The sequence below is a fragment of the Monodelphis domestica genome, chromosome 5, assembly GCF_027887165.1.
Source record: "Monodelphis domestica isolate mMonDom1 chromosome 5, mMonDom1.pri, whole genome shotgun sequence".
In the NCBI taxonomy this organism is placed as follows: Eukaryota; Metazoa; Chordata; class Mammalia; order Didelphimorphia; family Didelphidae; genus Monodelphis; species Monodelphis domestica.
The window spans coordinates 322676149-322695599 of NC_077231.1; the positions used below are offsets into that span (position 1 = coordinate 322676149).

Consider the following 19451-nt stretch of genomic DNA (forward strand, 5'->3'; position numbering starts at 1 on the left):
GTTTTGCCTTTATTCCAGTCAAACTTGTGCCCTGATCCTCCTCTCTCCATGCTCCTGGGGCCCCTTCCTGTCAATTCTGTATGCCGCAGCATATTCCCCGTGGGTGAGCCCTGGCCTTCAGGCCTCTTCTCCTAAGTTCTTTAGGAGAAAAGCTGAACCAAACCAGCCCCAGAACCAACCTCTGGGCTTCTCCCTGGTCCCCCATCAGCATCCTCCTCATCCCTCACAGAGCTCCAAGCCAGAGAAGACGGGCTTTCCAGCTGCATCATGAGTTCAAATCTCTCAGGACATCCCTGTCTCTCCCCATGGTGGAGGGGAATGGGGCCATGGCTTCATGCCTCTCCTTCAGGCCACAGCAACTTCCTTTCAGGGTACCCAACAGAGAAGTGGCACCTCTTGTCTCCATGGAGGGAAGCTGATCCCAAAGGGGTTTGGATAGAAAATGTGGCCTCCTGGAGAGATGCCCATCACCGGCCTGAGCTGGACGGAGAGCCATGTGTGGGATGAGATTGATGGATAGGCGAGCCCGGCCATCCAGCCACATTTTTAGGGACTGTAGCAGGAAAGGCAACTACCCAAGATGAGGCTTTCTCTCCACTCCAGCAAGCATTTATGTGCCTACTATGTACTAGCCCCCGGGACACAAAGTCAAAGAAAATGACCTGGTCGCCACCTCCAAGGACCCTACATCCTACCAGAGAGTACCATAAGAACTCGGAGGAATCTATGATAACGATGATGGTGGTAATGACAATGGCGTGAATCATAACAAGAGTAATAATAATCAGTGCCGTTTCCCAAGCTCTTGGGGGCTTACAAGGTGCCTTCCGCACACACAAGATGTTCTGAAGAGAAAGATGCCACTAATCATGAGGAGCATCAGGAGCTGGCTCTCCTTGCAGCTGGCACCTGAGCCCGGGCTGGAAGAAAGCCCAGGACTCTGGGGGCAGAGGTGAGGAGGGAAGGCATCCCTGGCATCAGGGATAGTGAGAGACCAAGGGACAATGTGAGAGGTCTGGTTGGAACATTGTATGCAGAAGGGAAGAGTCAAATCATCCTGGGAGCAGCTGCAGAGTTTCTTGCACACATTCCCTGCTCAGACACCTCATCACATAAGAGAGGTGACTCTGAGCTGGGCTGAAGAAGCCCCAGCACTGGTGGGGATGAGAGAGGCCCATCAACAGGTACAAAAAGTCTATTTGGGGAGATGAGAGAAATAAACAGGAAAGGATAATTCACAAGACAAGTCTGGCTAATTGCCCTGGCTCATTTCTTTGTACAGACGAGGAAACTGAGGTTCAGAATTATGGGGTCACACAGAGAATGTGTTCAAACGGACATCTTTCCTGAATCGATGTACAGCCAGCATCATTTCTGCTGTAGTACACATCACTGGTCCCCCAAAAAAGAGTTCTAGGAGTTAAAAGAAGATCCCAGAGAGTGGTGGAATTGGATACAAGCTGTGAAAGAAAGGAGAGGTGGAGACCAGGGAGATGCATATTCTAGGGGAGATGCAGAAAGAAAGCAGAGGCCATTTGGATGACATTGGAGACATCAGGGTGGCTTGAATGAAGGGGTCATGGTCAGTGGAAGGAGCCCAGGTAGTCAGGGTGCCCACAGGGAGGGCCAAGGATACTTAGGAAGAGACTCCATTAGATATGGTGACCTAATGACTACAGGGAGGAAGACTAAGTCCAAGATGAGTCTGAGGCATGAGCCTGAGCCACTGGGGAATGGGAGGACTGTTTCTAGAACCAGGAAGTCAGGGAAGCTTGTCTGGTTTAGGCTGGAAGTTATGTTTGGTCTTAGACCCAAGCAGTTAGCAGGGACAAAACCATGTGGCCCTTCCCTCAGATACTCAGCAATGCTGGGGCTTCACTGAAGTCTGGTCCAAAGGATGCTTTACCTGATCCAGCCCAATTCCCTGGAAAGAATGTGTCCCCTCAGCACATTGATGGCAGGAGAGGCTGAAGCTGCCCCTCTTATGCTTATTTCTTCTTCCTAACTCCACCTCCCCTTTTGAAATTCCTATGAGGGGCAAAGTCCAATTGCATATTCAACCCATTGCCAAATCTTTAGGTCAGTTAGACTTCCATAATGTCTCTCCAATATGTGGCCTTGTCTCCTGAAGCCCTGGACAAGCGTTCTCACCTTCAGAATCCTTGGCACTGCCAAATGGCTCAACATCAGATAAGAACATGGCCGAGATGATATGAAAGAAGTACCACCATCTGCCTTGTCACTGCCCCCAAAGACCCTGGGGCTTTGCATCTGGCACAGCTGAGACCTTCCCTGGGTGTTGTCTCCCCCATCAGAATGAGAGCTGCTTGCCAGCAAGGACTGACTTGTTTTTCTTGGTGTACACTCAGGGGTTTGCAAATAATAAGCCCTCAATAAAATGATGGACTTCCTTCCTTCCACTTTTCCTTCCTCCCCCCTCTATCCCTTCCCTCCTTCCTTCCTCCCTTCCTCCCTCCCTGGAGCCATCAAAGTTATTTTCCTAAAGTACAGGTCTGATCCTATAACTTCTCCCTCAATAAACTCCCATGACTCCCTATTATATATAAAATATAAACCCTTCTCTCTGGCATTGAAAGCTCTTCACAACTTCCCCCTTCTCTCTCTTTCTCTGTCTCTCTGTCTCTCCCTCTCTCTGTCTCTCTGTCTCTGTCTGTCTGTCTGTCTGTCTGTCTGTCTGTCTCTTTCTCCCCCTCCCTCCCCCCTCTTTCTTCATATATACACACATACACATGACTATCCATACACATCTGTTTATGTGTACATATAAATCACTGCTTTCCTTCAAGACTTTGCTCTGCTCAGGGCTAACCAGAGCTGGAGGGTGCTCACATCTCAGGGACTCGGGGCCCTGACCCTGGGCCAGGGAGCCCTGGGCTCAAGGAGGCAAGACCAAGAAAAATAGGAGTCAGGAAGGCTTGAACTCACACACTGGCTCCATGACCTTGGAGAATCACTTAGCCTGTGTTTGCCTCAGTTTCCTTATCTGAAAAATAGGGGTAATAATGGCACCTACCTCCCAAGGTTGCTGTGAGGACCTAACTTGTAGAGCCCAGTGCCTGGCACATAGAAGGCACCATAGAAATGATATTATCTTCATTTCTTTGGGCCTCGCTGATGTTGTCAGCCAAATGGGTATGATGCTCTTAGTCCTATTCTACTGAGCGCTTGGGGTGCTGAGAGAGGAGGGAGGGCTCTGGAAAGCCATCTTCCACGGTGGGAGTGAGCAATGGCCCTTCTCCATCCCTCTATTGCTTGCCTTGGGTGGGTGGGTGGGGAATGCATCTCCCCCATTTAGGGTCAGGCCTGTTGTGGATAGAGAGGCAGCTCCGGGGGAACAGGGGGCTGCTGTCGGGGAGAAGGGGACCGGAAAGGGGGAGGAGTTAAATAGGAGAAGGGGGGAGGTGTCCAGGCAGCCTGGCCCAGAGGCAGAGGAGGAGAAGGAAGTGGTGGGAGGGGAAAGAAGAGGGCCCAGGGCTGGGACGGGAGCATCTTGAGGCCCCTGCAAAGCCAGAGCTGCTCAGGTTCTGCAGGACGGTGGGCCTTGCGGGAGGGCAAGAGAGTAGCTCCGCGCTAGGGAGAGGTGGCAAGGCGGGGAGCTGGACTCCCTCCCCCCTCCCCCAGCCCAGCTCCCCGAAAACGTCGGGCTGCTCCGGGGCCGGGATGGGTCCGGGGATCCCAGCTGGAGGCGCCCCGGTGCTCTGGGTGACTGTCATGTGCTCGTGGATGGTGGAGTCGAGGGCGGCGGCCGGAGCCCAGGCGGGCAGTCCAGGTAAGAGCCGGCCCAGGGAGAGGGGTGGAGATCGGCCAATCGGAGCGCGCCCCTAGTGTGAGCTCCTGGGAGCTGGAGCTTTCAATGCGCCCCCAGCTCTGGCCCCTTCTCTCCCTCCCCAGGGGAGTTCCAGGCTTCCCCCGGCGTGAGCCTTTACGGCTCACGAAGCAGGAGCTCCCATTGTGTCTAGCCGAAAAAGTGCTCGAACGCGGAGGCAGCTTTGGAGGTGCGGGTGGGAGCCCAGTGCGCCTGCTGGTTAGACGTTAGTGGCACCGCCCCGCGTCCTCTAGTCCGCTAGGGGCTTTGCTGGAGCTCGTTGGACGGGCCGGAGGGGCTCAGGGAACTGACCCCCCCCCCTTCCCCGTCCCCCGCCTTGGCTTTGAGATGCACTTTAAGTCTCGATATTGCTTTCCAAACGTCCGAGACCTCCTTTGACCCTCAGGGTCCTCCTCTAAATTCGTCTGATCACTGGAAAACCCAGCGAGCATCGGGGGCAGGAGGAGGCTTTCTGCTGGTACTTGGCCTCCTGGCTCCCTCCCCCATCTTTGAAGGAAGGCGGGTGCGGAGCCCCAGATCCCAGAGCCAGAGGGAGGGAAGGGTGGCCAGGGACTTGCCCGCAGGGGTTCAGGCACTGGTTCCTCTCTGCTAGCGTTTGGGGCCTGCAGTGTGGAGCCTCCCTTTCCCCGCCCCTCCCCAGGCGCGCCCCTCAATGGCTTTGACCCTAACCCAAGAATAGAGGACTCAGGAAAAGGAGAAAGCTAGACCAGGAGCCTCGAGCTACATCGAGCCTCACCACATACCTGCGAAGACCGTCTTACAGCTGAGGAAACTGAGGGCTCTGAGCCCGCTGTAACCAGGCCCTGGACTAGCAAACCAATGCGGGCTGGTCCTTGTTTTCCAGGCCCACATCCACAGCCCCAGCACTCTGGGCAGAGGAGATGCCTTTGAAGCCTGGGGAGGGGGTGGGGGTCACTGTGCCTCTCGCCTGGGTGGGTCACAGGGAAGATGAAGCCACTGAGAGGCTGGGGGTGGAGGTGGCGGGGAGAGTCCTGCATAGGTCTGCACCGTCTCCTCTTTGTACACAGCCGGCCAGGACTTCTCCAATCCCAGCCCAGCCCATCCAGCCCCGTGACTTTTCTCAACCGTTATTGATTAAGGAGGGCTGCTGAAGGCCCTTGTGGCCCCCCAGGAGTTACTAGCACAGGGAGGGGGTTCTTCAGGCTTTCCTGAAACGTCAGACTTGCAATTCTTCTAGAAGCAGATCCAGAACTTCTGGTCCAAAGAGCCCTTTAAGCCTTTTGTGAAACGTGTCGAGAAACTTTTTTAAGTAGGAAAACGGCAGCTACTTGGGAGAGTAAAGAAGCCCTTCCTTGTAAAACCCGATGAGAAGCTTGAGCAGCTCCGAGCTAGCCTCTGCATCCCTGAAGGGAAACTGAGGGAAGGGCCTGGGCAGGGGGAAGAGGGGAGAGAGCGGGAGGAGGAGCTGTCCACTTCATTCCTTCTAGGACTCACTTTAGGGGCTGGAACCCCTCCAGGAAGGGGGCAGCCACCCCGCTGGGCTCAGCTCACTTCTCTCCTGGTCATGGTGCAGCCATTCCTCTTCTCCTGGACAGGATTTCCCCACTCGCGGCTTTAGTAACCGCCCTCTGATTCCTTTCGGAATTGCTCTTTCTTGTGCCCCAGAGTTTGAGTTGATGTCTCGGAAGCCTGCTGATTCAAGCAAGGATCATGGGCGACTTTTAGTCTCCTTGGCATTCGAGGACACACGTAGCTCCTCTGGGCCACTCTGGTCTTGTCCTTGGAAGAGCCCCATCTGGGGAAGTCAAGGACCAGCCTTGGAGCTCTGGGTTGTTGCTTGGCTGTTCTAAATCCACGATGAGGGATGTCTCTCTCTCTCTCGCTGAGACCCGAAAGGAAGGAGATGGAGGGTTTGCTCCTCTCTGGGGGCAGCGCTGCAGAGGAGTTTCCAGCTCACTGCTGGACACAGTATCGATATCCGGGAGAAGCCGGAGGTCCAGGCTGTGGTGGGCCTGTGGCTGGATGGTCAGCCCTGAAGCTCAGTCCCTCTATCCAGGGTAGATTCTGAGAATGGGCCGGGGGCCAGCAGAGGGAGGTGAAATCGGGGCTCCTGCTGATCTTGTGCCTAGACTGCGAAACAGCTGGTGCTTGAACCCCTGCTTCCTCCGGGTCCCTAGCTCGGGAATGCTCTCCCGGAGGGCACCAGGTCCTGCAGAGCCCTCGGAGGAGCGTGCATTGGAATGCCTCAGAGCCTGCGGAGCTGACCTGTGACCGCTCCCTCCGCCCAGGCTGGTACCGCTTCCAGATCTCAGACAGACCCGCAGAGATGCCCACCGCGTGCGTAGAGGTAACGTCTCACTTTGTCCGCCGCACTAGAGGGCATGTGATGTCTCTGCCATGTTTTCTTCCCAGTCCAGTGAATCATTCCGGCCTTTGGATTTCTTGGGCCCAAAGATGGGCCGGGCAGTGAGGGTGGGACACTGCCTGCTGGGCAGAAGGGCAGGAAGGCAGAGAGAGCCTCTACAGCATGCCGCTGCCCCAAACTTCAGACCCAAGCCGGGATTCTTCTCGGTGAGGCGTTCCATTTGGATAGGCGGCACCCAGCGAGCAGAGGCACCTGGGAAATGATGATGGCAGCTGAGGAGGTGGCGGGGGAAGGCAGGGCCCCAGGAGAGGGACACTGGCCTCCCCAAAGGGGCATTCACAGGTCACATCTAACTCCACACATGCCAGTGCCCCCCCCACCCCTCAGTTTTCCTTCTCCGCCTGGTCTCCATTCAGAGAATTGGGGTAGAGTCCATGGGAAACGCAGAGAGAACACGGGTGCTTATTTCGGGCAGCTGGCTGACCTGGAGTGGGTTCCCAGGTGTGTGGGGGCTTGGGGAGGCCCAGGGCCTGGCAGGATAGGAGGCTCTGTCTTTGCAACCTGCCCTTAACTGCAAGCACAGGATTTGCTAAGCTTCTTCCTATTCACAGCCCAGGGTGCCAGGACTTGCAGATGGGGTGGGGGGCCTCTGTCCTGCCCAGCCCCCTGCCCCTCACACCGGGAACGGGAACCTGCCCGACTGCCTGCTCCCACTATGGTCATTGCGGTTGCAGGCTGTGGCGGTGGCAGATGCCCACTCCTCTGCTCACGAGCCGCTTGGCCAAATGCCTGGAGAGCTTGTTGCCCCCTGCACAGCCGCTGTGCCTTCTGCTCTTCCCCTCCTGGCATAGGCACACCGCTGTGGCACCCAGGTCCCGCTCTGGCTGTCTCTGAGAGAAGGCGAAGCCCTGCCGTTGCCCGGGGAGGCCGTGCAGCTGACAGCCTGCGCCTCCTGGGAGTTCTTGGGTGCCGCCAAGGACTGCTGCCTGTTCCGGATCCCTGTGACAGTGAGGAACTGCCGATCCTTCCTGGTCTACTTCCTGCAGCCCACCCTGGGCTGTATGGGCTACTGCGCGGAAGGTGAGGCCCCTAGAGAGCCGGTGCCTCGGCTCCCAGTAGCCATTTGCTGGGCTGTCATTCAGAAATGGTGCCCAGTGCAGGAGCCATGCGGGCAGGGGGTCTCGGGGGGGGGCCCAGGGATGGTGAGGGCCCCTCCAGAGCATGGTTGGGATGGGGCCCCAGGGACTATGATCCCCAATCCAGGACTCCTTCCACAGCACCACCCTGACCCCCCTCATGGTTCAACAAGGAGCCCGTGCTTGCCCGGCTTGGCCTGTGCCAGGGGCCCTGAGAGATGGGTGAAGGCAGGAGAGCCTGAGTGTGAGAGGAGCCTCGACTTGCTCCAAATCACCAAGGTGGGGGGGGGGCACAGGGAGATGGGCTTGAAAACTGAGATGGAGGCATCTAGAGGCCTCACAGTCAGCCTCCAGCCCTGATCTCTGACAATCCCATGGCCACAGCCCATGAGGGAGGTGAAGAACCACTGGCGTGGCCCCCTCCAGGGCTTCCTCACTCTGTTGGCCAGTTTTCCACCGGGCAGATGGATGTATGCATGGAAAATGAGAAATACAGAAGGAGAGAGATGGAGGAGAATAAAAGAGAGCAGGAGAGGTGGGGGGGGGGGAGAGACAGAGACAGAGAGACAGAGACACAAGGAGAGAGAGGAGAGAGACAGAGACAGACAGAGACAGACAGACAGAGAGACAGACAGAGAGACAGAGATGGAGAGAGAGAAAGAGAGACAGAGAAAGAGAGGGAGGGAGAGATGGAGAGAGAGAGAGAGACAGAGAGAGACAGAGAGAAAGAGGAAGAGAGAGACAGAGAGAGAGAGAGAGAGGGAGAGAGACACACAGAGAGAGACAGAGACAGAGACAGAAGAGAGACAGGGAGAGAGAGAGACAGAGAGAGAGAGAGGAAGAGAGAGACGGAGAGACAGAGGGAGAGAGACAGAGAGAGTCAGAGAGAGAGACAGAGAGAGAGGGAGGGAGAGAGAGAGAGAGAGAGAGAGAGGGAGGGAGAGAGAGAGAGAGAGAGAGAGAGAGAGAGAGAGAGAGAGAGAGAGAGAGAGAGAGAGACAGACAGAGAGAGAGGGAGGGAGGGAGGGAGGGAGAGAGACACAGAGACAGAGACACACAGAGGGAGACAGACAGACAGAGAGAGAGACAGGGAGGGAGAGAGAGACAGAGACAGAAGAGAGAGAGGGAGAGTATCAAGTTAGATGACAATCTATTCCTTCATCACAGCCAGTCAAGTCAGAAATCAGGAGATGAGTTAAGAGCTCAGAGAGAAAGACCAGCCAAGACGGGTTGGGAAGCCCGTGTCCTCTCTGCACCCCATGCTGACTTTTAAACCTTCAGCTCCTCCCTTCGGGGCGCTGCAGGGCTGATGGTGACTCCGGGACTTGTACGTCCAGCTGCTGCTGGGGTGCCGGATTGAAGCTAGAATGGAGGCCCCCGAGACATCCCCAAACACTGAATCCGCTCATCGCTAAGGCCCAATTTAGGATGAAACCTTGTGATGCTTTTATTAAATTTATTAGAATTAAGCCTGTTTATCCACATAAAAGTTACCCGACTCGAGAAGCTCAGGAAGGTCCGACGGCTCCCAGCCTGGACTTCTGGGATCTTAGAAACCCATTTGGGCGTCGTGGTCGGGGGGAGCCGCACTGACGGCCGTTTCTTTTGGGTGCACGTCTGGGGTCTTTCCGCGCACGCGAGCCCACCCCGCACGGCGCGTCTACAGCACGGCGCGTCTGTACTCCATGTGGCCTGTCTGTGTCACAGAGAGCCCAGCTAGCAGCCTGAGGGCGGCGCTCTGGTTAGAGCTGGAGGAAGCCGTGAGCGGACGCCCAGGATCACAGTGTTGGCAGCCAGGCGGACCGCGGCTGCCCCTGAATTAGGGAAGGTCCTGGCGCGCCCCCAGTTACGGGTCTGAGCTGAGTCGGAGCACGGGGAGCCCGTGGGGAGCCCGTGGGGGCCCGGCACAGAGTGTCCCCAACGGGGACGTCTCCGGCCACTAGTTATCGCCGTTCCGAAAGCCCCCTCGTATGAACAGCCTGAACTCACTCGTGTCTGTCCTCACAGCTGTTTCCGGCCCGGCATCGCCACTGTGTGGCCCCGACGAAGCGGACGCGGAGGGCACCTGTGCAGGTGAGGAACCGGCAGCTCTGCCTGAGCGCCCCTCGGCCCGGGGCCCTGGCTGGTGGCCAGCTTGGTTCTCCTGGGCCGTGTCCATAAGGCCCGTCACGGGTCCAGGCCAGCCTGGACCTTTGGATGCGGCTCCCGAATTGGGCAGCACCGAGGCTTTCTTTCAGAGCAGTGTTCCTGCTGTCGCCTCCGGTTCCCAATGGTCACGGATAAGGCCGCTGTTCCCTTTCTTTAAAATACAATAAAACAAGCCTCAGCAGAGTCTCAGAGAGCTCCAGCTCATCCCTCTGAATGGAGCCATGTAAAATGCACCTTCCATTTCCTGGAGGTAAAGAGAGTGCTGAGCCTCCACACAAGGCTGGGCTCCAGAGCCTCCACATGAGCCTCCGCACGAGCCTCCACATGAGGCTGGGCTCCGGAGCCTCCGCACAAGGCTGGGCTCTGGAGCCTCCACATGAGCCTCTGCACGAGCCTCCACATGAGGCTGGGCTCCGGAGCCTCCACATGAGCCTCCACACGAGCCTCCACATGAGCCTCCGCACAAGCCTCCGCACGAGGCTGGGCTCCGGAGCCTCCACATGAGCCTCCTCACGAGCCTCCACATGAGGCTGGGCTCCGGAGCCTCCACATGAGCCTCCACACGAGCCTCCACATGAGGCTGGGCCGGCTGTGTCTGAGTATTCTAGGCATTTCCTTAACAAGTCAGTGTCGCTCTGCTCTCCGAAAGAGCAGTTCTGGCAGGGAGTGTGCTGGAGGAAGAGGCGTCGCTGGGTCTTTAATGAGGAGGCTCTTTTCCCTGGGAGGCTGAGCATGGGGAGGTTTTGTGTCTCGGCCATCCTTTGGAACGATGCCTCTGGCTTACTGCTCAGCCATTGAACTTAGCTCAGGAATAGAAACAGTAAACGTGCCTTGTTGCGGTGGGTGAATGGCTGCTCCGCTGGGGCTGGAGGGGATCCATCCAAAGAGGACGTTTTCCACCTTGTGGAAGACCAGAAAATGTTCCCGTCCTCCTCGAATGTGCTTCAGGTCACATCTTATGGGATCCCGTTTCCCCCTTTAGGGCATCGGCCAGCTTTCGTCCATCCCTCTGCCAGCCTCCGCCATGTTTGGGATGAGTCCAGCCGTGCCATTTATCCCCAGTCTAAAGGCGAAGATCATTTTTACTAAGAATCATTGAATGAATTGAAGCTGGAAGCAGAGTCTTGTCTCTCGTCCCCTTTTCTGTTAAAGAATCTAAACACTGGATCTCTTTCTCCTTTAGGGCCTCTGGCTGCCCCAGCAGCACCGCCACCCCGTCCAGGGGCTCCCGAGATTACAATCACGTGGCTGGAAAGCAGGATCTTCCTGCGGTGCACCTTTGGTGCGTCCCTCCCCGGCAGCCCCCTGGGATTCATCATTGCTTGGTCCAGACGTTCTTCAGAAGGATTCAAAGAGGAGCTGAAGCAGGAGACCACCGTCGAGGAATCTTCCCTTTTAGAGCTTGATGGCATCAACGTGAGGCTCGGAGACAGGGTAGGTGGGAAGAGTGGGCTTCCTCCAAAGGGCATTGCCGGGTGTCTTAAAAGTACGTCTGTCTGTAGCAGAGAGATCATCTGGAGTTCACGCCAGCCTTTCCCTGGCATTCGTGTCATTTCCGGTTTTAAGCGGTGATGGTAGACATATCCGTGGTCGCCACCAAACCCATCTGCAGGTTTTGTTGCCATCTCCTCGGGTGGATGCCTTCAGCTCCTGTTCTTCAAGCAGACAAACCCACCTTCCTGGCACCGTTTCCTAATTGACCACCTTTATATTTCACACCCAGAGTTTTTCCTCTATGTACAGACATCCTCCCCTGCTGACACTCCATGGTAAAGGGGTGACTGGGTTGTCCAAGGCTGCGCTCTCAGGGAACAGTGTCTAGTGGATACTCCTGGCACTGGGGAGGCTTGTTTGTTTGGCTCAGCTCTGGATAGGTGTTTGTACTGGGAAAGGCTCAGCACCTGCTTGGTCAAGGAGTGATTTGGAGGCCTGAGGACTTCTCAGACTGCCTCCTAAGTCATCAGCGGATTGGCCATTCAAAAAAAATTGAGGGGGAAACTGGGAGGCATCGTGGATGGAGAGCCAGGCCTAAAGATGGGAGGTGCTGGGTTCCAATCTGGCCTCAGACACTTTCCATCTGGGTGACCCTGGGCAAGTCGCTTGACCCCCATGGCCTAGCCCTGACCACTCTGCTGCCTTGGAGCCAATACACAAGATGGAAGGTGAGGGTTAAAAGAAAAATTTAAAAAATCAATAACGATTCTTCACTGTAAGAAAACAGACCTTGTCATTATGTCATGATAACATAACTTTGGGGGGATCCAAGCATGTCCATGACCCTTTCTCCCCTGAATAGTTAGTTCTGGGCACTGGAATCATTCCTGAAGGGCCTTTGTGTCCGTCCATCTGAAAGGTGGCTCTTAGGTGCTTCCTAGAAAGTGAAATTTCCTCTTCGTCTCAAAGTTGGCCCAATAAAGGACTCTTCCACAAATGCCACGTTAGGAAGTCCTGAAGGGTAGACTGTGTAGTTTCTTTAACCCTTTTGCCTGAACTGTGGATCGAGTAAATGGGAGAGAGGTGTCTGAGCTAAAACCTGTCCCTTCTCGGCACGCATCCCAGATTTCCTCTAGTGAAGGACTCCTGTTTCTCTAGGCTGAGGGGTCTGTCTCTGGAGCACTATTGGGCCACCGGCTCTCATTTTTCATCTGCTTTTCTCATCTCTCCTATGAAGTACATCCAAAGATAGAAACAGACCTGGCATGAGCCATGACCCTGCAATTGGTCTTTATAACTTGGTGCTCAGAGGGGTGAAACAACATCAACACGCCGGACTAGAAGCCCATCTTCTACAGGATCCCGAAGGAATCGCAGCTCGGGGGCAGCCCAGGAGGACACTGCCTCAGCCTGCCCTCGAAGCCCTGGATTTCTCCCACTAAATTGGCCTCCTCAGCATGGCTCGTTCTTCAGCTTTTGCCTCGGTGGCTCTGGATAACAGCTTATCCTGTGATAACAGCTCAGGCTAGGACACACTGGCTGAGTTCCCGGGTGATTTCTGGTCTGAATCTGTACTGCTTAGGGGAAGGTGGCATCTCAGTTTGGGGAAGAAAGTGAGCTTCTCCTTCTCCCCCTGGCTGCCCCAGTCTGCCCTCTGGGGGCTCTGCCAGTTGGGTTCCAGGCCTGGCTTCTCCCCGCCCAGAATTCTGTAATGTCGCTTTAAAGAGCTTCTTGTCTTGCGGGTCTCAGGGCTGCCTCAGAGTCCAGGGGCTCCTGGATGCCGACAGGGCTAGCGGCCTCTGGCTCGTCTGCACTCCTCTCTTAATGGCCCCCAACTTGTGATTTCTCATTCTGGAAGGGGCTGCTTTGGGAGAGGGGAGGGTCCCGCCTCCCCGGAGGCCCCCCAGCAAAGGCTGGAGGTCTGGAGGGGACCCTTGTCAAGGACAGACTGGACTGCCCTCTGGGGGCTCCCAGATGTTGAGACAGGGTGCTGGGACGTCCCCAGGGAGGCCAGAGCCCATCTGGTTGGGTCTCTGCTTTCTCCAGAGTGAAGGAGCTTCCAGGCACCTTTTGAGGCGGTGTGGCTGACGCTGGTCACTGAGACAAGGCCTCTGTCCACAGGTCTCCTGCAGAGCGGCTACCTTTCTCCTGGAGGATCCGGCCGTTCAGAGCTCGGCCACCCACAGTGAAGAATTCTTTGCAGGCATTCAGGTAGGTGGAGGGGAGACGCCGGGAGCTGGGTGCGCTTTGTGTGTGTTTGATCCTGCTTCCCCTCTGCAGACGGAGGGCCTGGCGCCAGGCTTGCCAGCTTCACTGGGCTGCTGCGGGGAAGGGCTTTGCTCAGCTTAAAGCGCTCCAAAAGTGGAGCCTCAAAGGGCCCGCCGAGGGGCTTCCTCAATGGCTTTTTAGCCATCCTGAGTCCAACCGGAAATTAGGAACGGAGGATTCTTCCTGTCTCTGGATCTGAGAGGCGCTTCCACATTCCTCCTGGCCCCTGAGGACGCAGAGGAGCCTCCAAGGTGCCTGTGAGAGTAGCTCCCACACACAGGGCCTGGAGGGTGGCCATTCTGGTGGCCTGGGGTCGTTTCTGTGGTGACCAGCTCTCCCGGACGGACGGCACTGGGGGCTTTCCTGGAAAGCCGTCTCCGTCTCTGCCGGACTCGGCACAGCAACAAGAGCCATCTGCAGACCAGCTGCCTGGCTCGGGGCTCCCATGGCACCCCCGAGCTCTGCCCCCTCTGCTGTGCTCCTCTCCTCCCCCTCTTCTTTGGGGTTCAGGCCACTCGCAGGGGCCTCTGCCCAAGCCCTGCAATGGGCCTCCTGCCCAGCCACGGCTGCTGCGTCGTCCGGGGCTCCATTCACCCATCTCTGTTTCTGGCTGCTCCATTTTCGGTCGTCCTCAGACGTCGTCGACTTCCAGGAGCCTGCAGGCTTGGCCATCCCTGTCGCCGCCATCTTTGGGAGGCGCCCCCTGTCGCCCTGCATATCGCCTGGCCTTTCTCCTTCGTCCAGGCGCTGCCCCGCGGGACTCTGGGAAATGGGTCTTTGGGCAGACAGTTGTCTTCTCGTGTGCCTGAAGAGGGGCTGCCCAGGGGCTGCTCAGCGTCAGCCTGAACCCTCTGCGCCAGCCCGTCCCACCTTGGGCAGGAGTCCAACCAAGAAGAAGGGTGCGGGCGCGTCTCAGCCGGGATCCCCGGGGCGCAGATCCTCAACGGTCCCATCAGCTCTTCCTGAGCTCCCAGATGTGGCTGCTGACGTGGACGTCGTCCGGTGGGGCTGAGCCGGTGACCCCGTTGGGGATTGCCTCCGCAGAAATGCTGGCGGGGTCAGCCAGCTCCCTCTCCAACTCATTTTACAGATGAGGAAACCGAGGCACACAGGGTGAGGTGACTTGTCCAGGGTCACCCAGCTAGTGCCAGATGTACCCTCCTATCTTCCTGACTCCGAGCCTGGCCCTGCCCCCTCTACGCGCCCCGACTCAAAGGCACCAGCGACCGGAGGGGCCGAGCCTGCCTCCCCCAAACTCACTGCTCTGCGGCTTACAAGAAGGTCCCGGGGCTGGCTGGGCTCTCTGGAGCAGGTCCTCGGAGCTCCTGCAGCCAGGCTCTTCCCTGAGCGGAGCAGGCTCTCCTCCGGGCAGACTTTGGACACGGCTCCCCTTGGGGTGAGGCCAGAGCAGACTGGCAGGCGGCCCCTTGGTCTGTCCAGGCGTCACTTTTGGCACCGCACAATGGGAGGACCGTCCTGCGCACGTCCAGTCAGACTTGGAGGTCTGAAGGCTACGCCAAGGGCTGGCAGACCTTAGAAGAGCCCGTCAGCGTCAGTCATTTCTGATCATCAAATGCACCTCCTCTGCCGTCAAGGCCACAGTCCGTCTGAGAATCCCTCCTGCGTGCCACGTCCTGTGCCCTGGGGGCTGTCCTGGCTGCCAAGGACGCCCGAGCTCGAGGGCCCGGCTAGCCCGATGCTAAAGGCTCGCTGCTCGCAGGCCAGGGACCCCCAGGGATGCCCTGAGCACTCACTGCGGCGGGCACGGCTTCAGCACCCCCTTTTCCTCCTATGCCAGCTGCACCCCGAGGCGAGCACCATCGCGGAAGATGGCCGAGAGCACCAGCTCAGGATCCAGAGCACCGTGCCAGTCCTCTGCCCCGGGCCCGGCCGGCCTGGCCAAGGATGCGGAGTCTCACTGATGCTGAGCACCCTGGACCAAGGCGAGAGCCCGTTGCCCAGAGCTTGTGTCCCAGCCCCTGCTCAGAGGGGGGGCTCTCTGGGGGCCATAACAGGCGGAGGGGGCTCTCTGGGGGCCATAACAGGCAGAGGGGGGCTCTCTGGGGGCCATAAGGGGTGGAGGGGGGCTCTCTGGGGGTCATAACAGGCGGAGGGGGGTTCTCTGGGGGCCATAACAGGCAGAGGGGGGCTCTCCGGGGGCCATAACAGGTGGAGGGGGGCTCTCTGGGGGCCATAACGGGCAGAGGGGGGCTCTCTGGAGGGCTCTCTGGGGGCCATAATGGGCAGAGGGGGGCTCTCAGGAGGGCTCTCTGGGGGCCATAACGGGTGGAAGGGTGCTTTTTCAGGAGGGTTCTATGGGGGCCATAACGGGTGGAGGGGTGCTCTCAGGAGGGTTCTCTGGGGGCCATAACGGGTGGAGGGGGGCTCTCAGGAGGGTTCTCTGGGGGCCATAACGGGCAGAGGGGGGCTCTCAGGAGGGCTCTCTGGGGGCCATAACAGGTGGAGGGGGGCTATCTGGGGGCCATAATGGGCAGAGGGGGGCTCTCAGGAGGATTCTCTGGGGGCCATAATGGGTGGAGGGAGGCTCACAGGGCAGCTCTCCAGGGGCCATAACGGGCAGAGGGGGGCTGGGGGCCAGACTTAGGGGGTCCCAAAGCACTCTCTCTCCAAGCTCTTGGGTTCCATTGGACCATCTCTGAGGCACTTTGGAGCAGGATTTAAGGGCCACCCTATAGCAGAGGCTCAGATTTGTAGTCACTGAAACATCTATTGTTCTCAACCAAAGGAATGACCAAAACAATGGTAAAGAAGATGCCAATAGGGGCATCTGGACAGCTCAGCAGATAGAGAGCCAGGTCTAGACACGGGTTCAAATCTGGCCTCAGACACTTCCTCGCTGTGTGACCCTGGGCAAGTCTCTTGCCCCCACTGCCTAGCCCTTACCTGTCTTCTGCCTTGGAACTGATACTTAGTATTGATTCTAAGACAGAAGGTGAAGACTTTTCAAATTTTAATTTCGTTTACTTTAAAAAGGGGTACGGATGGGGGAAGGGGTCTAGTGAGAGTCCACATGGAGACCAACATGGCAGCCTCAGGGATCTAGAACTCAGCCTAAGTATAAGAAGCTGCCCATTGAGTGTGGCACACAAGCTGAGCCTTGGAAGGAAATTTGGGAATCTTACAGGCTGAAATGAGGGGGATCCTATCAGCCATTCCAGGGATGGAGGCTGACTGATGCAAAGACCCCAGGGAGACCCATCTGGCTGGAATAGGGAACCCAGAGAGGGAGCAATGGGGAATATTGGGAAAGGAAGATTAGGCTGGAGTCAGATTGGGAGACTTGAAATGGGAGAGTTCCTCTTTGCTATTGCATCCTCCCCCCTTTGTAATTTTCTCTCAAAAGCTCTGATGGACAAAGCTTTAGGAAATGGTGGGGGTACATGAGAGGAGAATGTTTTGTCTTCCTGTACCCCTCATTCCTCCTCTCACCCTACCTCCAGCAGGGGGCTTAGCCAATGAACTTTGTTCAAGAAAAAACAATAATAACACACAGTTACAAGCAGATCATAGTCTAATGGATGGACAGTGATTAACCCTCACCAAGTCTTTCTGATTTTCCTTGGAGCAGAGCCACAATTCATAGCCCCAGACAAGACTTGGTGCTTTCCTGAAGGCTCATCTTGTGGCCAGAACCTCCAGATAGAGTCTATCTGGATCTTTTCTTTTTTACAGTGGATATTCCAGTGGCCTTTGTTCCTTCTTTATCTTAAGAAGGATGGTGGGCCAGTAAGGCAGTAGGAGGAGTTCATAGCTATGAGGGGGTGGAAAGGAACAGGGCCACAGACTAGGACTATCTTGATGCATAATCTTTATTCCCTGCTGTGGAATGTTATCCAAGTCTATGAGGAGTTGAATACCTTAAACAGTGGCTAAAATAGATAAGGCTAAAGCAGTGGTGGTGAACCTTTTAGAGTCTGAGTGCCCAAAATGCAACCAGCAGGCCACATGTGAGCCCCTCACCTTACCCCAGACAGGAGAGGGAGGAAACTCTCTCATTGGGTTGCTGGGCAGAGGGGCGGGTGATGGGAGAAATGTCCTCAGGCAGGTGTGGAGAGGGGGAAGGGAACGTCCCTCTCTGGCATGTGTGCCATAAGTTTGCCAACACAGAGCTAGAGGTACTTGGAATGTAAAAAAAGAGCACAACAAATTGAGCTGAAGGGGCTTGTCAAAGCATTTTCTTTCCTGATGTATTGGTGGGGATGTTTGAAGAGAGGAAGGTCTCCTAACAACAACTATGATCAATAAAGCCAAGGAGGCCATTTCTTTAGATGGGATCAATTCCAAGGGAACTCCTTGAATGCACCCCAAGAGGCAGAGCAAGATGGCAGAGCCAGCTCTCTCCCTGGCCCAGGAAAGGAATGCCCCGGCCTTTCTTACGTCATCAGGTCGCCTCGTCTTTTAATAAAGAGCCATTATCCAGAAGCTTCAGAGAGTAAGGGTGGCCTTCTGTCAAGAACAGAAGCTTTTCTGCCCAGGTCCGTCAGTCTGTACACGGAAGGCTAACAAAGTTAGCGATCTTAGACTCCTTCAGCCAGGGCGTATTCCTCTCGGGAAGAAGCTCTGACACTTTTTTTCCTGATGAAAATAGGTCGTGACCAACCAGGTTTCAATCTGGCTCTTTCTCATTGTCAAGTGGACCTTCCTGAGACCTTATCCTGTGAGAATGGAACTTGTAGCCAGGCGGTGCTGCATTTCACGGCCGTAACAGACTTTGCGCGGGATGGAGATAGAGTTACCGAGATTGCTGTGGAGCCCGTTACCAGGGAGAGTTTCCTGTGGAGCAGCTATGTTCCTGAAAGCATTCAGGTGGACCCAGAGCCGTGGCCCCTCTACGTAGTTTAAAAATGTCTCTTCTCATCAGACACCCATATGGCAGGGGAAGGGGGTGAGCGCCCATTAGGTCGACCTCGTGTCTCTCACATACAGAGGACATGGGGATCCCCCCCTTCTGAGCCTGCTCATTCTCGGCCCAGAACGTCCGGCTTCCCCGAGAAAGAGCTGCCAACGTGTGGTGACACTCAGGTCCCCTCAGAGTCCTCGAGTCCCCTGTTGAGAGAGATCCACTTCCCTTCCCACCCGCCATGAACCGAAGTGGACTGGCTTAGCCAGTCGCTCCCAAAGAGCTTAGTTGTGGCTCTACCTAAGGACAGGGCCAAAGCGATAGCCAGGGTGCGTCAGAGGTCCTTGTTCATGAGCGCAGGCTGCCCTGTGGATAACCCTAGAATGCATGGTCAGGTTCTCGTGTGGCGTCTCCTAGTGGGACTCCCTCCGGGGGCGGCAGAGCATCTTAGACCCGCTGCCTTCGCTGCTCTCTACTGGAACGGCGAGCCCGTCCCGACCCCCAGGGTCAGACGCTGCGTGTCCCAGGACTCTGAGGCCGACATGACCGTCCTCATTGTGGCCAATGAAGAGCAGAGCCTGAGGAGTGCGTTTGGGGGAAGAACCTGCCCTCTCGCTCATGCATCTTCTCTCGTGTTGTAGAAGCTCATTGGAGCGGCGAGGCCAGTTTGCTGGGACGCCGGGAGGGTTCGGGCTCTCAGCGAGCAGCGGGGACGTTTACTGAGCTTGTCTTGGCTTTCCAGATCACCGTGAAGGACGTGCCCACTGCCAGCTGCTATTCATTCACCGACCCGCATGTAATCACGCTGGATGGGAGGTAACTTTGTTTGTGGTTTTGGCGGGGGCAGAATAAAGAGTTTGGATGCCTTCGGTTACGTCCTGTGCGGCTCCCTTCCTCCATCATTCAGGAACAAGAAGCTCGAGGCTCTGTGGGTACAAGTGAAGCCACACTGATTGCTTATGGTGGGCTCTTAGCTGGGGCCATCGCGGGATATTTCCACCTAAAATCACGAGGTGCCCGGTGGAAGCGATGATGGGCTCTCTTTCCTCGACACGAAGATGCCCGCCTGCAATTTCACCTACCGGAACATAATCCTCCGGTGCCATTGAAGCCCGGCGTTCTGCTAATGGGGGCACAGGAGGAAGGGGCTCTTCCAGACCTCCTCCGCTGACTAGAATCTCATTCAAGCGTAGGGCAGGGGGTGCATTCTTAACCTCCGCAGAGAACAGCACAGGACGCGCCACTCCTGCCTTGTGTGGGCATCACTTGAAAGGGAAACACCATGGGCTGGTCCTGGCTCTATTTCTGCAAAGAAGGGAGCTGTTATCCGTCTTTGGGAGGTGAGCAGTGAGCTGCGTGGGATGATGGAGAAGCCTAGATCGAAAGTCAGAAGGGCTCTGCCGATGACCGGCTGTGCCATCTTGGGCGGGT

At 56.6% G+C, this 19451-nt stretch overlaps 1 protein-coding gene across 1 annotated transcript in view; it reads left to right on the top strand.

Moving 5' to 3' along the window:
• The first annotated feature begins 3462 nt into the window (after nt 1-3462).
• The window catches only part of VWDE (von Willebrand factor D and EGF domains), a 32886-nt gene continuing 16897 nt past the window's right edge, over nt 3463-19451 (top strand). Inside the window, exons 1-9 of the mRNA XM_056800582.1 lie at nt 3463-3790; nt 5986-6155; nt 7025-7253; nt 9317-9382; nt 10641-10891; nt 13013-13102; nt 14958-15102; nt 17769-17986; nt 18763-18836. Of these exons, the coding sequence (XP_056656560.1) occupies nt 3682-3790; nt 5986-6155; nt 7025-7253; nt 9317-9382; nt 10641-10891; nt 13013-13102; nt 14958-15102; nt 17769-17986; nt 18763-18836 (1352 nt within the window). The 5' untranslated portion in view covers nt 3463-3681. The remainder of the gene's footprint in view (nt 3791-5985; nt 6156-7024; nt 7254-9316; nt 9383-10640; nt 10892-13012; nt 13103-14957; nt 15103-17768; nt 17987-18762; nt 18837-19451) is intronic.